This window comes from Hyla sarda, chromosome 1 (assembly GCF_029499605.1).
Source record: "Hyla sarda isolate aHylSar1 chromosome 1, aHylSar1.hap1, whole genome shotgun sequence".
In the NCBI taxonomy this organism is placed as follows: domain Eukaryota; kingdom Metazoa; phylum Chordata; class Amphibia; order Anura; family Hylidae; genus Hyla; species Hyla sarda.
In genome coordinates, this window is record NC_079189.1 from 541449142 (window position 1) to 541466758 (window position 17617).

The 17617-nt window shown below is 39.6% G+C and overlaps 1 protein-coding gene across 5 annotated transcripts in view; it reads left to right on the forward strand.

The window, feature by feature from the left end:
- Positions 1-16871, forward strand: part of ADAMTS6 (ADAM metallopeptidase with thrombospondin type 1 motif 6) — a 333735-nt gene extending 316864 nt beyond the window's left edge. For all 5 annotated transcript variants that reach the window (XM_056541263.1, XM_056541253.1, XM_056541289.1 and 2 more), the window contains exons 23-25: positions 4753-4929; positions 8939-9095; positions 15690-16871. In XM_056541263.1, coding sequence (XP_056397238.1) covers positions 4753-4929; positions 8939-9095; positions 15690-15799 — 444 coding nt within the window. In that variant the 3' untranslated portion in view covers positions 15800-16871. The remainder of the gene's footprint in view (positions 1-4752; positions 4930-8938; positions 9096-15689) is intronic.
- Positions 16872-17617: the final 746 nt, after the last annotated feature.

Genomic DNA, 17617 nt, shown 5'->3' on the forward strand with positions numbered 1-17617 from the left:
TAATTTCACCTAATCCATTAAACCCATAAATGGGCTTTGTATGTTTATGAACTCTTTCATAGCGATTGCTTGTCAAACAAGTGTGTCCGATATGTGACAGCGAAGAACACATCAGCATATCATAGGTATAAAATAGCAAAAACAGATCAAAAGTAATTCTCAGTTTACCATGTCAGCTTCTAGTAATAAATCCTCCAATCAGGTTTCAAAGGAGCACATCTCAGAAGCCAGATAATACGGAGCCAATAATTTATTGTATGTGATAAACATAAAACTTGCTTAGTTTTAACTCTTCAAGAGCTGATCCGCTAGGTTTTTTCTCCAGCAAAGATGTACCACAATTCTTGGACAGGACTGTAAACTGAAGGATATGGTTAAAATCCCCAGTTGCATTCTGGCATGGCCTGCAGATTCTCAGTCTGGGGTATTTTTGGGGTTGATGAAAACAGTAGGAGAGAGCTGCAGTGTTTCTTAGAAGCCATGATAGGTTTATATTTCTTAGAAAACAAAGATTGCACTTAATGTAACAGCTTGACAGTGGTATACAGCAAAGATAACTGCTCTGTATTTTGCTGAAATCTATGTCTTTGAGAAAGAACAGATCGGAGTTGTTCTTTTCAGCGTGCGCGCTATGAAGTTTAGCTGTCATTTCATGATAGTGATTCATTAGATTACAAAGTGCTCTCTATGATAATAAGCGCGTTTTGTGCTCACATAAGAGAATTTACACACGTCTTCTCTTTTTTCCCCCCTCTGAAGTGCTTGGGTTACCAAAACACTATGAAGACTGACTGAACTGTAAAAAAGAATTTAAATAAAACATTTTTATCTCAGAAATGTGGTAAGTGGGTGCCACATGAAAGCAGTTTTGAAAATGCCAGCATATTGGCACAGTGCACTAAAAACATCCATGCATACCAGAAGTGGGGGGATAATATTTGTTTTTCAGGGCTAGATAAATATATTCGTTTTTTTTTTCTTGTCTGGAAAATTTGTACGCCAGGCACAGAGAGCCATGGTTGGTTTCTTAAAGTCACAGGGTGATTGGCGCTCAAGACATCTGATTCAGGGTTGTAATATCCATATTTAAGATATTTTCTTCATTTACAAATTGGCATATGGAATGATGAATCTTGGTTTTTAGATATATAACACATCTATATCAGCTCTATGCTATAGCTATAGTTATTTGTATATCATCAGGGTGACAAAAAATGAAGGTCTGGAGTCACATGGACACAATGGAAATAAGTGTACTGTACTATAGGAGCATTGTGGTTGGTAGGCACATTCCTACAGGTATTTCCCTAGCCTGCACAATTGTTCGAGCCTTGTTGTAGTTGTAACTATTTTGTGGGTTCTGCCCTGTGATAAGAATTATAGGCACTTATTTGGCTGACATACCATAATGGGTAATTCTGAATAGCGGGCACATGCAGCTTGGAATTGATGTCATTTTTCTGCTTTTCTACTGTTTGGACTTCACTATGTTATAGGCAAAACCATAGGAAGTAGTGACACCACCGTGTAAGTGCTATTTAGTCCTTCTGGGGGTACTGTCTACTTTGACCTCCACTATTAAGAGGAATTTAGGGAATCGTTTGCACCTGTAGATCAAGAAACCATTTTGAGAATATATATTTGTCCTGAGGGTCTCACTAGATTTGGAGGGTCATGATTTGTGATGGCTTTTGCTTCCTACCTGAGAAGGTGCCATGTGCATGGAGGCTTACCCCTCCTCTCACCATAGAGAACACATGGATGTATCACGATATTCTGTTTTCATGAAACATCCCTCAACAAACTTAAAGTAAAATTTTTTATATAATGGCGGATGTTGTTAGAGGGAAAAATTGAAATTACCTTGTGATTTTCATTTCTAAAAGAAATAAAGGCTGAAAACTATAGGGAAGATGCTTACTGACCATACCAAATTGTGGAAATTGTCTATGTGAAAGAAAACTTGGCACCAATAGGAATTGTTAAGTGAAATAATGGAAAGGATTGGGGGAATTAGACACACAGGAAACACATTGGACTTGTTTTACATGGAACTTCGCAAACAGGCCAGAGGAGCTGGAAAACCAGGAAGTGCCGAGGTTGGACAACCCCTTTTAAATGCTGTTTGTTCTGAGGTCAAGATCCCTGACCCTGGATCCATGTTGTAGGTGTGAGAATCTTTCTTTCAAGTGGTGAGCTGGACCTGGTTTATGCTGGTTGTACCCACTCAGATGTGTGTAAAATGTGGTGCAAGAAAAAAACAAAAAGGGTGAGGTTATGAAAAAAAAAAATTATCGGTAGTCCATGGACATCAAGGCTTCGGTTTAGAAAACTCAAAGTAATATGCCTGGAAAATAGAAAATTCACAACAAGACAAAGAGATAACACAGGAATCAATTTCTGCAACAAAAATGAGAATGAGAAATCTGCTTAATTAAATTAAATGTATGCATAGACAAGCCAAACCAACATGAACACCTTAACAAAAGAATACAAGTTCACAGGGGGCTAAAGAGAAGCCGTCACAGAGTGTGGAGGATTGGATGAAAGTGATATCAAGAGATAAACCACCAATCTGCATTGACCAAGAAGATGATGTTAGAGCTTTAGTATATTGGTGCTTCTATGACATTTTCCTCCACATTGAGTAATTCCAGAATATTTTCAGGGGTTATATAAACAACAATCACAACTCCCGAACTCAAATTTAGGGGTCTGTACAAAGGTCATACTGGGGGCTCCTTCTGTTTTAACCCAAAGTGCATTAGCAATAACCAGCAGAATTCATTATTTTTTTCAAAAACCTGTTTGTAAAATAATGTTTTTGTGTTTTTAAATAATTGACTAGAATTTAGCCCTTTGAATATGCTTGGATCCCTGGTGATCAATTTTGGCTTCACTCAGGGATAAGGATAAGATAATGTCGGCCCTTCCCCAACCCCCTGTTCCAGTCAAGAAAAATGAGTCCCATCACTCGGACTTCCATTACTGGTCACGTCGAGTGCAGTAATCTTCCTCATCACATCACCGCTTTTGATTTTAACAAGCATGAAACACTGTGATCCATTCCCTAGATATGTTAAATCTAACTGGCCGGCATATGATCCTTTATATGTTATTTAAAGGTGAGATCACAAGACAGGTTCAATGAGACAGCATCAGGTCAAGAGTTTAAGAAGATTTTCATGTTCTGAGCGCAATAAGACACATCATTTATGGGACCTTAGACCATGGACTATTGCATGTTTATTACGTAAAGCAATAATGTCTAACATTGCTGCACTGTTAGGGTGAGATTGACCTTGGACCGGCTGATATCTTTGGCAGAGGCGAACTAGGGGAGTAATTTGAGATTTAGATTTACAAGGCAGCTTCAATAGAATGTTGAATATCTCAAACAGATGGTATGAGCGGTTTATCAGAACCCATGTTACAAGGAAAAAGCTTTACTTATAAATAAGACAACAAAATGCTTTGATGGCCAGGGGGCATCGTCTGATGTTGTGCAAGTCTTCCTAGAGAACGTTTACAGAAATCAATGAAATTTTAAGAGGGATGTTTTGTATGATTCAGCAGTTGTATCCGCAACTCCTTTCCTTTGCATTAAAAAAATTTTTCCACCTAAATAACTTTGCAAAAATGAAGAAATGAAAGTCAAGTTGTTGTCATCTGACAGATTCTTAAGAATTTTACAAACAGCTCATGTTTCTTAAAGGGGTGCTCCAGTGAAGTAAAGAAACATAAAAATGCCCTAAAACCATCACAATACCTGTTCTGTGTCCTCTGTACTTATCCATGTGGTTTTTGCAGTTCCATTGGCCCCTGATGTCTCCTAAATACTTTTTACTTGTTTGCAGCACAGACTACAACTCCCAGAAATCAGTGCAGCTCTGTGTAATGGCTGCCAGCCAACTACTTTCGCTATCTGTGTACATGCTTACACTGCAACTCACATACTGTACATGTCTTTTCTTTCAGACTATCCTTCCCCCAGCAATAAATGATGCTGTGCTCTGAATAGTTGAAGTCAGTGATTAGATCTTCAGCAGAATCTTCACTGCTCTTCTCTCACAGCTCACAAGCTCTCGCACAGGGAGGGAAGGGGAGGTGTGGCTGTACAGCAAGAGCTCTAGACCAAACAGAAATCAGACAGAAATCAGGTGGTGTTGTCTTGAAGGGAGGGAGCTAAGTCTCACTGAGGAGACAAAGTGGATCTAAAAATTACATTTTTCTCTCACTTGCTGCATGTAAGTGACAGCTGAAGGAGGGAAACTGCTCTATAGATCTAATGAATGATATTTAGACAAATACATAGGTTGGTGAGAGGGAAAGGATGGGCTATGGGTTTAGTTCCCTGGAGTACCCCTTTAAAGAAGTTACCCAGCTATTAAAAACTTATCCCCTTTTCCCAGTGAACCCTCCGTCCCCCACCTTCTGAGATGTACTCGTATCAGGAGTGATTGCCCGCTCACCGACTAAGCCAAGACACCATTGCAGCCTCTGATTGGCTGAGCGGGCCGTCACTGGTGAGACGAGTACATTTTGGAAGGTGGGGGCCAAAGCATTTAGCACGGAGAGGAGCCTTGTTCAGAACAAGCGTAGTATATGTGACCTGCACTGATATTTAGGTGTACATAAATGACTTTCATTTTCTAAAATTCACTAAATAATTATATTGATATTAAATAATTTAAAAAGCACTTTAGTTATAATAAAATGTATATAATCAATAAATTGTACTGTGTTTTGTAGTGTACACCCAAATGCGGACCTGGGTTTAAGCATCGAATCGTTCAGTGTAAAAGCAGCGACCTCTCCAAAACCTTTCCATCCACAAGCTGCGCAGAAGAAAGCAAACCCCCAGTGCGGATACGCTGCAGTCTGGGGCGATGTCCTCCTCCTCGTTGGGTTACAGGCGAATGGGGGCAGGTAAGTACTAAGAGATATAATCTATATGAGTTTATGCTTGTATGATTCAGAAAATATAGCTTGCATCTGGAAACTGTCAACCTGCCGCTGTTGATGAAGCAGGAATATCAGGAGAAGGATGAAAATTTGCTAAATGAATGTATCAGCATAAAACATTTAATGTGGTGTGCCCTACAACTTTAACTATACTACTTGAGATAAGAATACCCTTTAAGGGCAGGGTCACACGGAGCGCATATGCTGCGTATTTGACGCTGCAGATGTGCCACTGCCCGCCCCTACAGTTTGCCTCCAGCTGTGCCCGTGTGTCCTGCTCGCAGCAGCAATCCACCGCTACGAAGAGACACAGAGGGAGCTACGAATCGCACGCAGTTGGGCAGCTCTCCAGACATCGCGGTTGCTCCCCCTGCTCCCTGAGCTTTCCTGAAAACAACTGTGATGTCTGGAGTACACTGCGCATGCGTGTGCCCAACTCACAGCTTCCTCTTGTTCGTAGCGGTGGATTGATGCTGTGAGCAGGACAAACGTTCACAGCTGGAGTTACACTATAGGGACGGGCAGCAGCACATCCACAGCTTCAAATATGCTGCAGATGTACTACGTGTGACCCTGTCTTTTAAGGGGTACTCTCGTGGAAAACTTTTTTTTTTAAATCAACTGGTGCCAGAAAGTTAAACAGATTTGTAACATACTTCTATTAAAAAATCTTAATCCTTCCAGTACTTATTAGCTGTTGAATACTACAGAGGAAATGGTTTTCATTTTGGAACACAGAGCTGACATCATGACCACAGTACTCTCTTCTGACATCTCTGTCCATTTTAGGAACTGTCCAGAATAGGAGAAAATCCCCATAGAAAACATATGTTGCTCTGGACAGTTCCTAAAATGGACAGAGATGTCTGCAGAGAGCTCTGTATTCCAAAAAGAAAAGAATTTCCTCTGTAGTATACAGACCCTAAAAAGTACAGGAAGGATTAAGATTTTTTTAATAGAAGTAATTTACAAATCTGTTTAACTTTCTGGCACCAGTTGATTTAAAAAAAACAAAAAAACTTTTCCACGGTAGTACCCCTTTGAGAGGTGTAAACTCCTGGCATGGATTATGATGCAGTTTGGCAAGTGGATTTATAGAGGAGAAATCTGCAGGGTTCCATGTAGAAATGTTCTAATCATTGACCGGGACAATGAATGGAATTTCCTATTTAACCCAATGTAAGATGGATTTCCATGCAGAAACGTGTTGATATGAATGCGGAAATCTATGCAGATCCCATATAGTGCACATTGTAGCCATTTCTACATTACTTTGCTTAGTTAAAAAGTAAAAATAGGCATTGTGGGGGGAGATTTTTCAAAACCTGTCCAGAGGAAATGTTGCTAAGTTGCCCATATCAGATGGCTTCATTTTTCAGTGGTCTTCTCAGAAATGAAGGAAGAAATCTGATTGGTTGCTAAGGGCAACTCGGCAACTTTTACTCTGCATATGTTTTGAATCTTCCCCTATATGTATTATACCTGCAAAATAGTCACTATAATTTGTAGTGTTCGTTTAGCTATAGTTTGATCTTGTCAGTGCTAGTTTGGCAAGTAATGGGAAAATCCATCATATTCCAAATTCTCCTATTCATGACCTTGCTGAGGACCATCCGTCAAAGGATGCCCCTAAGGAGGAACCTCGCTCTCACCAAACACTGAAATGTGTATCCTATACTGCCTTCTTCATGTGTCACTGAGCATTGGGTATTTGAGTCTCGCTGAGCCTGTCACTTAATTAGAAAGACCTAACAGCAGAATAGTCTGCCTGTAGCCATAGATCTGCATTTCATATAAGATAAAAAGTAGGTGAAATTATAAAATAAGTAATACAGACATGGTAAAGAAATGCATTTACATTCACCACATAAGCGTTACTGTCATTTTTATAGACTTTTGACATGTCATACCGAGTTAAGATTGCATCAGGTCTCAATGATAAGAACCGCTGTGATCGTGAGTTGTAACCGGGTGAAGCGTGCAGTAGCGTGCTTCACTCCCCGTCCAGCTGCCAGATCTGACTCATGCTCTCCCTTATAGTCTAAGGCAATGTTTTTCAATCGCTGTGCCTCCAGCTGTTGTAAAACTACAACTCCCACCATGCTGGGAGTTGTAGTTTTGCAAAAGCTGTAGGCATGCTGATTTGAAAACACTAACATAATAAGTGCATCTCTCAGATTGGCCAACTTACCAGTGCTTCCGCATTCTTTCTCTGTTTAAAACTCATGTCTCAAAACTAAGGTCCGGCAGAATCTGAACGATATGTTGAAAGGTCATATAAACAACAGTAACATCACAAGCAATCAAAATCCATACAACAATACCCACAATGATCCTACTCGTGCACCTAAAGATTTTTACTCTGGCAGCAAACCATACTAGCAACTACTATGTATTTTACTTGCTACGATGTGCCCCCAATTGAATAGTCTCTTAGCCATTACCATTGTTACAGTGGAACATTAGCTTACTTTTAATCGCTCATTCACACTATGGAATTCCAGGTGGAGATTCCAAGTGAATCCGATTATGCCAAAGAGTAAACATGTTCAGGGTACGAAATTACCATTGCAGAACTTCTGCCGCGGAAATTCTGTAGTGGGAATGGTGCAGCGGAATCCCATTAAGCCCTAACTATTAGGCTATGTTCACATGGTGGAATGTCCACACAGAAAATTTGCGGACATGTCACAGACATAGGAGCACCTGTAGAGCATGCCGGTGCTAGGACCACTCGGAAATGCGCTGTCTGATAGATGGCAATGCATTTCCAAGGGGTATCGGCAAAAGACATTAAACAGGTTCAATGTTTTTGCAGATGCCGGAATCACGGAAATTCTGCCATGTGCACAGTGCAGCAGAATCCCAATAAAATCAATGGGACTCTGCTGCAGCAGAATGTCTGTACGGTATATTCCTGCCGAATTCCGCACGGACATTCTGCTGTGTGAACAAAGCCTTAAAGAGGTCGGTCTTACAGAAAATTAACAGGAAAGATGTAGCAAAAACCTCTCGTCCAGCGTTGTTGCCACCAGCCTTTTTGGTGGTACAAACAGTGGTGCTCCTATGATGTTCGTCACCAATCATATTTTATGTTTATTATTATTATTATTATTATTAATGTATATGGATAAATATATACATATAACACTATTTAATGTTACACTGCAATAATACATATTTTTTGCAACATTTTATAATAGCGTAAGGCCACATTTTAGTCAAATTATGTATTGTAATATCAGTATAGGGGAAAAACAAAAAGTTTCAATTGTTTGTCTGCTTTTAAAGGGGAACTCCACTGGAAAAGTTTTTTTTTTTTAAATCAACTGGTGCCAGAAAGATTTGTAAATTTTTAAATGACTTCTATTTAAAAATCTTAATCCTTCCAGTACTTATCAGCTGCTGTATGCTCCACAGAAAGTTCTTATCTTTTTGTATTTTTTTTCTGTCTGACCACAGTGCTCTCTGCTGACACCTCTGTCCATTTTAGGAACTGTCCAGAGCAGGATAGGTTTGCGATGGGCATTCTCCTACTCTGGACAGTTCCTAAAACAGACAGAGGTATCAGCAGAGAGCACTGTGGTCAGACAGAAAAGAAATCCGAAAAGAAAAGAGCTTCCTGTGGAGCATACAGCAGCTGATAAGTATTAAGGATTAAGATTTTTAAATAGAAGTAATTTTCCAAATCTGTTTAACTTTCTGGCACCAGTTGATTAAAAAAAAAATGTTTTCCAGTGGAGTGTCCCTTTTAGTGATAATTAACTCTATAAGATGTTGCATTATGAGTTAAGGGAAAAAAAAAACTAAAGCCGGTATTCGTGAAGCTGGAAAGGCTTAAGATTTCAGCGTTTCGTACAGTCCCAGAGCAGGATTCCTGTTTCTTGTTAAGTGATTCATTTGTTTGTAGCTGGAGATGTCTTAAACGTCGGTGTATGTAATGACATGTCACCTTCTTTTTTCTGTTCCTTAGTGTTCCGCACATTGTGGTCTGGGCCAACAGATGAGAACGGTGCAGTGTCTCTCGTATACGGGGCAAGCGTCGAGCGACTGTCCTGAAGCTGTCCGCCCGCCGTCAATGCAGCAGTGCGAAAGCAAATGTGACAGCAGCCCCATTTCTAACACAGAGGGTGAGTATGAAGCGCTTCTTTAGTCTGTAGTGCAAAGCTTCTCGGAATACGTGAAGCAAACCATTGTAACGGCTGTAAGGGAGGCAAGTCAAATGCTTCATAAAACAGACGCGAGACAACGAAAAACACACACGTTACTGGTTTTCATTTCCTTCAACATGGTGAGTCAAGAGGGACCTGGGGTAGACTAAACTATTTCATGGCTGCAGTAATTCTTTAGAAAATACTTCAAATACTACTGCAGCCGCAAGCAGTCGATTTATGAGAACAATGGAGGACGCATAAAGGGCAGGAGCAGTTATATGCAGAAAAACCTTGTGCTTCACATCTTTACAATGCAATTGTGACTTGACATCTCTCACTGCTGCGGTTAGACGGACTGCTTGTCTGCTACTTGTGGAACCATAAAAATGTTGTTTCATTCAAGTGTAGTACCAACTTTCCCCCCTACCCAACTGCATGGAGGAAAATAATCGGGATCCTTGATGATTTCAGGTTATTAAAATCTACTGAACTAATGTCTATACCTTAGGTTTCCAAACTATGGGCCTCCAGCTGTTGCAAAACTCTATCTCCCAGTATGCCCGGACAGCCAATGGCTGTCCGGGCATGCTGGGAGTTAGAGTTTTGCAACAACTGGAGGTCCACAGTTTGGAGACCACTGGTCTATACATATGAAGGGATAATTTCTGCTAGAAAAAAAGTATCTAAGAGCATTTGAGAAACATTAAAGGGGTACTCCGGTGGAAAACGTTTTTTTTTTTTTTTTTTTTTAAATCAACTGGTGCCAGAAAGTTAAACAGATTTGTAAATTACTTCTATTAAAAAATCTTAATCCTTTCAGTACTTATTAGCGGCTGTATACTACAGGCAAAATCATTTTCTTTTTAGATTTCTTTTCTGTCTGACCACAGTGCTCTCTGCTGACACCTCTGTCTATGTCAGTAACAGTCCAGAGCAGGAGAAAATCCCCATATCAAACATATGCTGCTCTGGACAGTTCCTAAAATAGGCAGAGGTGTCAGCAGAGAGCACTGTGGTCAGAGAGAAAAGAAATCCAAAAAGAAAAGAATTTCCTCTGTAGTGTACAGCAGCTAATAAGTACTGGAAGGATTAAGATTTTTTTTATAGAAGTAATTTACAAATCTGTTTAACTTTTTGGCACCAGTTGATAAAAAAAAAAAAATATATATATATATATATATATATATATATATATATATATATATATAAATTTCCACCGGAGTACACCTTTAAAGCTGAACTTTAATGGCTAGGTAGGGCTTCTCATACCTTTCCATTGTTAAACCTTTTTGTTATCATCTAAATGAGGTTCAAGTTTCCTGGTGGCGTTCCCTAACCGGGCATTAGCCCAGGATTAGCCAGCTCGTCTCCTCTAATTTACCCCCTCTTTGTCCACTTGGTCCACTTGTATATACCTACTCCCCTAGGCTCTTGTTGTGCTGGGGAACACCCCCTGGACACTTGAGCCTCATCTACATATTAACAAAAAGGCTTATATCTTAGCACTGGAAAGGAGGACTATAGAGATAAAAAAGGAAAGCCTGATGAAGGCCTTACCTAGCTATAGGTTTATTTATACATTTGTTTAGCTGCTTCAGGTTCACTTTAACAAAATTAGCCACTACCTCTTCCTTAATTAGTTAAAAGTAACTTATGGGTAGGGTCACACACAACGCATCTGCAGCGTATTTCACGGTGCAGATATGCCAACGGCAGTCACAGAGCGACTGCAGAGTGAGCTCCCTGCTGCGGCCGGGTAGCTCTGTGTGTTCGTGACTGCCGGCGGGAAATCCGCTGCTAAGAGCGGATACACACAGAGCTATCTGGCCGCAGCTAAGAGCTCACTCTGCAGTCGTTCTGTGACCTGAATTACGCTGGGGGTGCGGTGTGTAAGACCCTACCCAAATGGTTTGTCCACTTTTCACAGTCCCTCTTTGTACAAAAGGTTCCCCAACAATAAGCAAATTACAGGGTGTCCCGTTACTTTAAATCCCAGTGATCATCCATAATCTGTTGGAGGGAATATGTGGCTTTCCTTTACTTCTCTTACCAGCTGATCACCAGGGGTAAAAGAACCAGGACCTGTGGCGATCAACTGGAGATAAGGACTGGCTTAATTTTTAAAGGGAATCTGTCATCACGGTCACCTGCACTAACTTATTGATACAGGCGGGTAGTGCGGGTGACACTGATGATAACAATACTTACCTATCCCCGATCCTGGGTCCCATTCTCCAGTTATCTTCCTCTTTTGGGCAGCAGACTTGGTTCTTGGGTGGCACTCCAGTAGCGCGCTGATGTCACCGCTGCTACTTCATTACTCCGCCCCGCTGTGAGCAAAATAGTTACTTCTATAACGGTTCCTACCTTGGGGCTTAGAAGAATGTGACCTGATGAGAGATTGTCCATCACAAGGTTATTTTCAGTAGTTATTTCACTGTTAAATTTACGTGGTTGGAGCCAGGAGAAGGCAAAGGGAATCTGACACGTTCTTTGTAAGGGTTACATTACATTTTTGTTGAAAGTAAAGCGCAGACAGTGAGTACTGCAGGATTTTTATGTTAACCATAAACATTAGTGAAATATACGTAACCACCACAACCACAACATGCAAGGCCTCCTGAGACCTATGGAGTGAGTAGAGCCTGCTCAGGCTACAAGTCGGGCAGTTTTCATTTTGTTTTATGGTAGAGCTCTATTTTTAAGGGTATACTGTAAAAACTATGAACACATACTTATCTTTATGTGTCTCCACATATCCATCTTTCAGTTTTATTTAAATACATGCACAAGAATAAAAAATTATTTCTTTAGGGAGGAACTGATGCACGTTTCACATGGTAGGATTCATGCCACTGAATATTATCATTATTATTTTTTTATTTAGACCCTGACCGATCATTAGAATAGAGTTCCCTCGCAGCCTGGATGAATGGAGCAACAGGGCACATGCTCAAGCATACATCCAGCAACTCCATTCATTTGGGGCAAAAGGGACCTTGGCTTGTTATCACTTATTCTATACATATCTGAGGATAACCCCTTAAAATCTATGGCAAACAAAAGGAAAATGGCAATGAGACATTGTTTTCTTGACTGTCCTCCCCAAATATTACAAGAAAGCTCAAAAAGACAGTTTTGTTGCTAAACCAAAGATTGGTACAACTATAGATAGGCCTGGGCAGCATATAATCACTTCTGATGGCCTCTCCCACAGCAATGCCCACCTCATAGTATGAGAGGAATAGGTAACAAATAAATAGAAATATGAAAAATAAACTTTGCATCAAAAATGGAAGTAGAACTAAAAATGCCAGCATGTCCTGCTCATCAGGGATGGTTTTAAACCCTAATGCAGAACAATATGATGAACAATGCTTTGAAGTAAAGGTTTTTCTATAAAATATAATATGGAGCTCAAGCCAGTATTTTTATACCACAAGGTTAGACACATGTGATTTCTCTATTTTGTCAGTAGAAGTAGGATTTCCAGGACATTACCCGCATCGTTGGTGCAAAGAATTGCAGTTCACCAGACCCATAAAATTATATCTTGAAAATCTTTCCCTCTCTATTCATTGTGCTGGAAATACAGTATCTTGGACTCTATCAAACAATTTGCCTATAAAACGCCTCATAAGACCAGAAAGTTTCCAGTCTCGATTGAAGTAACCATTCAAGGAGTGACTATAGAGAGCTGATATTTCCTTCCTTGGTGTGATCATTATTTTGTAGGGTTCCTTACTTAGTTCCTTTGTCGCATTCAGCGCTCACCATAAACTTCAGGATATTGACTTGCTCCCAAGCTCTGAACAATTGGTTATGGATATAGCATGATAAGCTTTGTTACAAGCGTAATTTATAGGCCGTTATAACACCCCAAATGTAGCAGATGCTTTTGTGCTTGGCAGTCTGATACAAAAACCTTCACGTCGCATCTAGAGGACGTTTTTATCGTCCAAATTCAACCAGTGTCAATGGACTTTGAAGAGGAATTTAGCCACATATGGTTTAAACCTTGACTAATGGAACTGACATGAAGACGTGTTGGTGTCCTGTAGAAATCCACCAATGGAATAACTTACTTTGTTCCTATCCTATTCAAGTCAAGGGAGAATTTTAAATTAGTCTTAATCATAGTAGCAGTGTCATTTATAAAATAATTTGGGATTTCTGTGGGCCTCTGGGTCCTGAGTGGAACATTAAAGAGTTCACTGTTATGGTTCTCTCATTTCCTCATCTTCTCTTCCAGTACCTACCATCTAAAAAAAAAATTTTTAAATTCCCCCCAGCAAGAATAAAGTCGAGGAAAGTAATCCATGCAGTGTGGTTTTAAACAATGTCTAACAATGCTGCACTTGTTAAGAAAAGTCCACACAAACAGGCTTGTTGTACGTCATGAACATGTCTACAGTATTTAGACTGTGTTTTAGACCTGAAATCCAACTTTAGGCCTATTAAAGAGTGAAGTGGAAGTGTATAGTTTGTAAGCCAGGTCAATACTTAATTTTACCATAGACCAAAAGTATTAAAGGTCTGACCATAGCTGTTTTAAAGTAATCTGCTATGTTGGTAATATAACAAATACCCCTCATCTATTTTTGGTTCCATGTATCCTTGTAAGAGCTTCTGGTCCTGACTTTAGCCAGAATCAGTCTCCTGGTAGCTGACGTAATAGTCCCTTCTTACTTCTCCTACAGTAGGTGTTGGCTCAGCCACACTACCACACTACTGCAGAGGCTCTGGTCAGGGCAGAAATTTACCTTTAATTTGCTCATCTGCAGGAGACGGGATCACTATACAGATACCTGGCTGGGGGTGGGGGGTGACGGGGGAATTGGGGGAGTGACTGAACATGTGTGTCCACCAGGACTCAACTTATTAGCTGAAAAGGCACATTGTTATATACATTAAACACCAGGTAGCCTATACACTACCTTTAGTACTCTGTAAAGATCTAAGTTGTATGGAAGTGTAATGTCGCCCTTATAAAAATCTATGATTCCTCGAGGAACATTCATATGACTTGTCTTCCCTAGATGACACCTTTTATAGGAGGACATTTGCTTCCTGGAGACACAATTTGGCAGCATACTGAGTTACAAGGTCAATAATATAGCCTCTGTGTGCTACTTGACAGATTCCATTCACATAGCAATTGTCAAGAAAATTCATACATTTTTACATATACAGTAGTCCTTCAAGTTACAATATTAATTGGTTCCAGGACGACCATTGTATGTTGAAACCATTGTATGTTGAGACATAACTCTGTGAAAAACCTGGTAATTGGTTCTGAAGCCACCAAAATGTCATCCACAAATAGGAAAAAGTGAGGATTAAACAAAAATAAGTAGATAACTAATACAGATAAAGCAAGTCCTCACATATAAAAGTAAGAAAGATCTGATGGAAGCTGTAAATCACTGTCTATGCAGAGGACAGGAGCTTCTTCAGGGTCCTGTACTTTACACACAGTGTACTAAAAAAGTTAAATGGAGCCCCCATTACTTGGCGTCCAAAGGAGCAGCTACCTGTGGCACAGGTAATGAGTAGTACAGAACATGTAATACCTCCCTGTACTGTAGGGGGCGCTACCAGACGGAATTCAGTGCATGCACTTCAGTAATACAAGTGTTTTACCAGTGAATGCCCATTCTAATTGGCCAGATCTTCCAGCCATTGACATGTTTCACAGATCTGGACTGTCTGTAGCATTGTATGTTGAGTCTGGTTTCAAGTTACAATGGTCCAGAAAAGACCATTGTATGTTGAAACTATTGTATATCAATAAAAAAAAGAGCAAAAAAGAGGCACATGACAAAAACACCCTAAATAATTGAAATGCATTACATGTTTTGCAACACAAGTCCCAGGAAATCACTATCCAGATAATAAGCTGTAGTTAGCGGCAGTGCTCGAAAACAAAAAAATAGGAGGACAAAAAATGATGAATAAAAAAGAAAGATCCTGCAACTCACAGCATGTCTGTAATACAGCACGTGAAGGCCGACATGGAGATCTGGGAGTATAACGGGAGCCTCAGAGCTTCCCATTAAACTCCCAGATCTCCATGTCGGCCTTCATGTGCTGTATTACAGACATGCGGTGAGTTGCAGGATCTTTATTTTTTATTCATCATGAAACTATTGTTTCATTGTTTGTGGAGCTTACTCCACAACCATGGAGGGGAAATCATGGACCCCTACCAAGTGGCACTCGTCCACTAAGTACATAGAATGTGTAAACCACCAGCCCTGTTCAAATGATAGTGTACCATAGGTGCAAATTATGTTAATATGAATAAAGAAAAATGCTCCTAATTCAAAAATGTCAAGTAATGTTAACACGTGTTACATCACCTCCAGACTGCTTCCTCAGGGGGTGTTTTTTTGTATTCTGTATTTTTTGTATTGTGCTCATTTTTATGCTAATCTTTGGCACGTCCTGTCCATTAAGTAATTGTGGGCCATAATGTCTTGGTTGAAGTTATTTCAATGAACAGAGGAATTGAAGAACTGTGAATCTTAATTCCACATTTTATGTATTGTTTCCTTTTATGTTTTTCAGAGTGTAAAGATGTGAACAAAGTGGCTTATTGCCCGCTGGTCCTGAAGTTCAAATTCTGCAGTCGAGCATACTTCAGACAAATGTGTTGCAAAACTTGCCAAGGACATTGACCCATACCACAGCGTAACAAAGAGAGAGTATTGTTATCCATAGTCGAAATAGCGTCCCCTCCTCAGAAGGACGGAGAGGAATGAGATGGATGTCCTTGAAATGAGATAACCCTGTGTACAACATAACCACTCGTCAGCCCCAACTGACAGGATTTCAATATTATTTAACTTCTGTGAAGTGAATTTATTATCCAAAGTGCTGGACACCCCAACAAGGAGAAAAGCCAAATTGGAACAATGTCAAACAGTTGAACAGAGCAGACTATGGAACGTTTGTGTTCGCACAACTACCACAATTGCCAAGCTTACCTCCTTGAACCATTTTTATTATGGACTTACAAAATGACACTGAAACAATTTGTATTTAAACTTTTCTTTTCTTTATTTTTTTTTTTTTTTCAAATGTAGCTGTTATGACTTGGTCTAAAAAGAGAGAGAGAGAGAGAAAATTCTTACGTCATAGCTTAAAAATTATAAATATTTTATCTCAGTTTTATGGCACCACAGTTTAAGTTATAAGAATGGGCTTTGAAATGTTATTTAAAGAAAAAAAGCAATTATAAATCAAAAACTAAAATAAGTGTATTTTGTTATTCTGCCTGAATTCTTCAGCGTTTTCCTGTAATACTGCTGTGAAGCATTTTACGTATATAAGTAAGAATCTAATGGTATACAGTCGTCAGTATTTGGAGGTGCATCATCGAAACCTGCACATCATAAACCAGGGATAAATTCATAACAATATGTAGGTGTAGGTAGGAAATAAAACAGCTTGGAAAGAAGTGTTGAATGTCTTTAGATGATCCAGAGCACGGTGGACCTCAGTTACAAGGGTCATTCCCAATTTTAAGACCTAGATTGTTTTTGCCTTTGCAATGTATTGAAGAAGCACGTAAAACATAAAACTTGTGTGTGTTTATATGAATATATATTTATATACATATATATATAGCAAACGAAGAGGGAGAGCAGCACACGGAGTAATCAAACTTCAGATAGTGGGTGCAGGCAGTCGCAGGGGCCCCGGTCCTGGGTCCAACGAGGTAGATACAAGAAGGTTGACTGTAGCACACCAGCGTATTCAGTTGAAGATATAGCTTTATTCCATAAATACAGTGACTACGTTTCTGTGGTCTCACACCACTCTTGATAATGTTGGTGTGAGACCACAGAAACGTAGTCACTGTATTTATGGAATAAAGCTATATCTTCAATAGAATATGCTGGTGTGCTACAGTCAACCTTCTTGTGTGTGTATATATATATATATATATATATATATATATATATATTTTACTTTAGTAATTTCATCTTTTTAGACACATTAACTGACCATTCTTTATATGAAAATGTGTGGTTTATTCTACAAATAAGACCTCATTCATTCAGATTAATTTATTGTACTCAACACAGATCCCTAAGCTGAATGAGATTTTTTTTTCCCGCCAGATCCACAACAACACTTTCATTTACCATACAGAAGGCTCCAGTTTACTACTTTATCCCTGTATCTAAATACCCTGGCCAGGGTAAAGTGGTTTGTTCACCTTTATGATGGCCCTGTTACCCTGGGTACCAATAGCTTCCCTAGCTACACCCCTGGCCTAAGCTGTCTTTCACAGTTAAAGGCTAACCTGGGCTGGGATCCAATATACTTCTTTATCCCTAAAACAGCATCAATCTTGGCTATGGGGTGTGTCTGGTACCACAGTATGTCCCTTTTCAAGTGAAGGGGTGAACTGTAATTTCAGACAAAGACCATAAACAAAAGTGGTGCTATTCCTAAAAATTAAAAAGTAAATGGGTCATGGCCAAGAG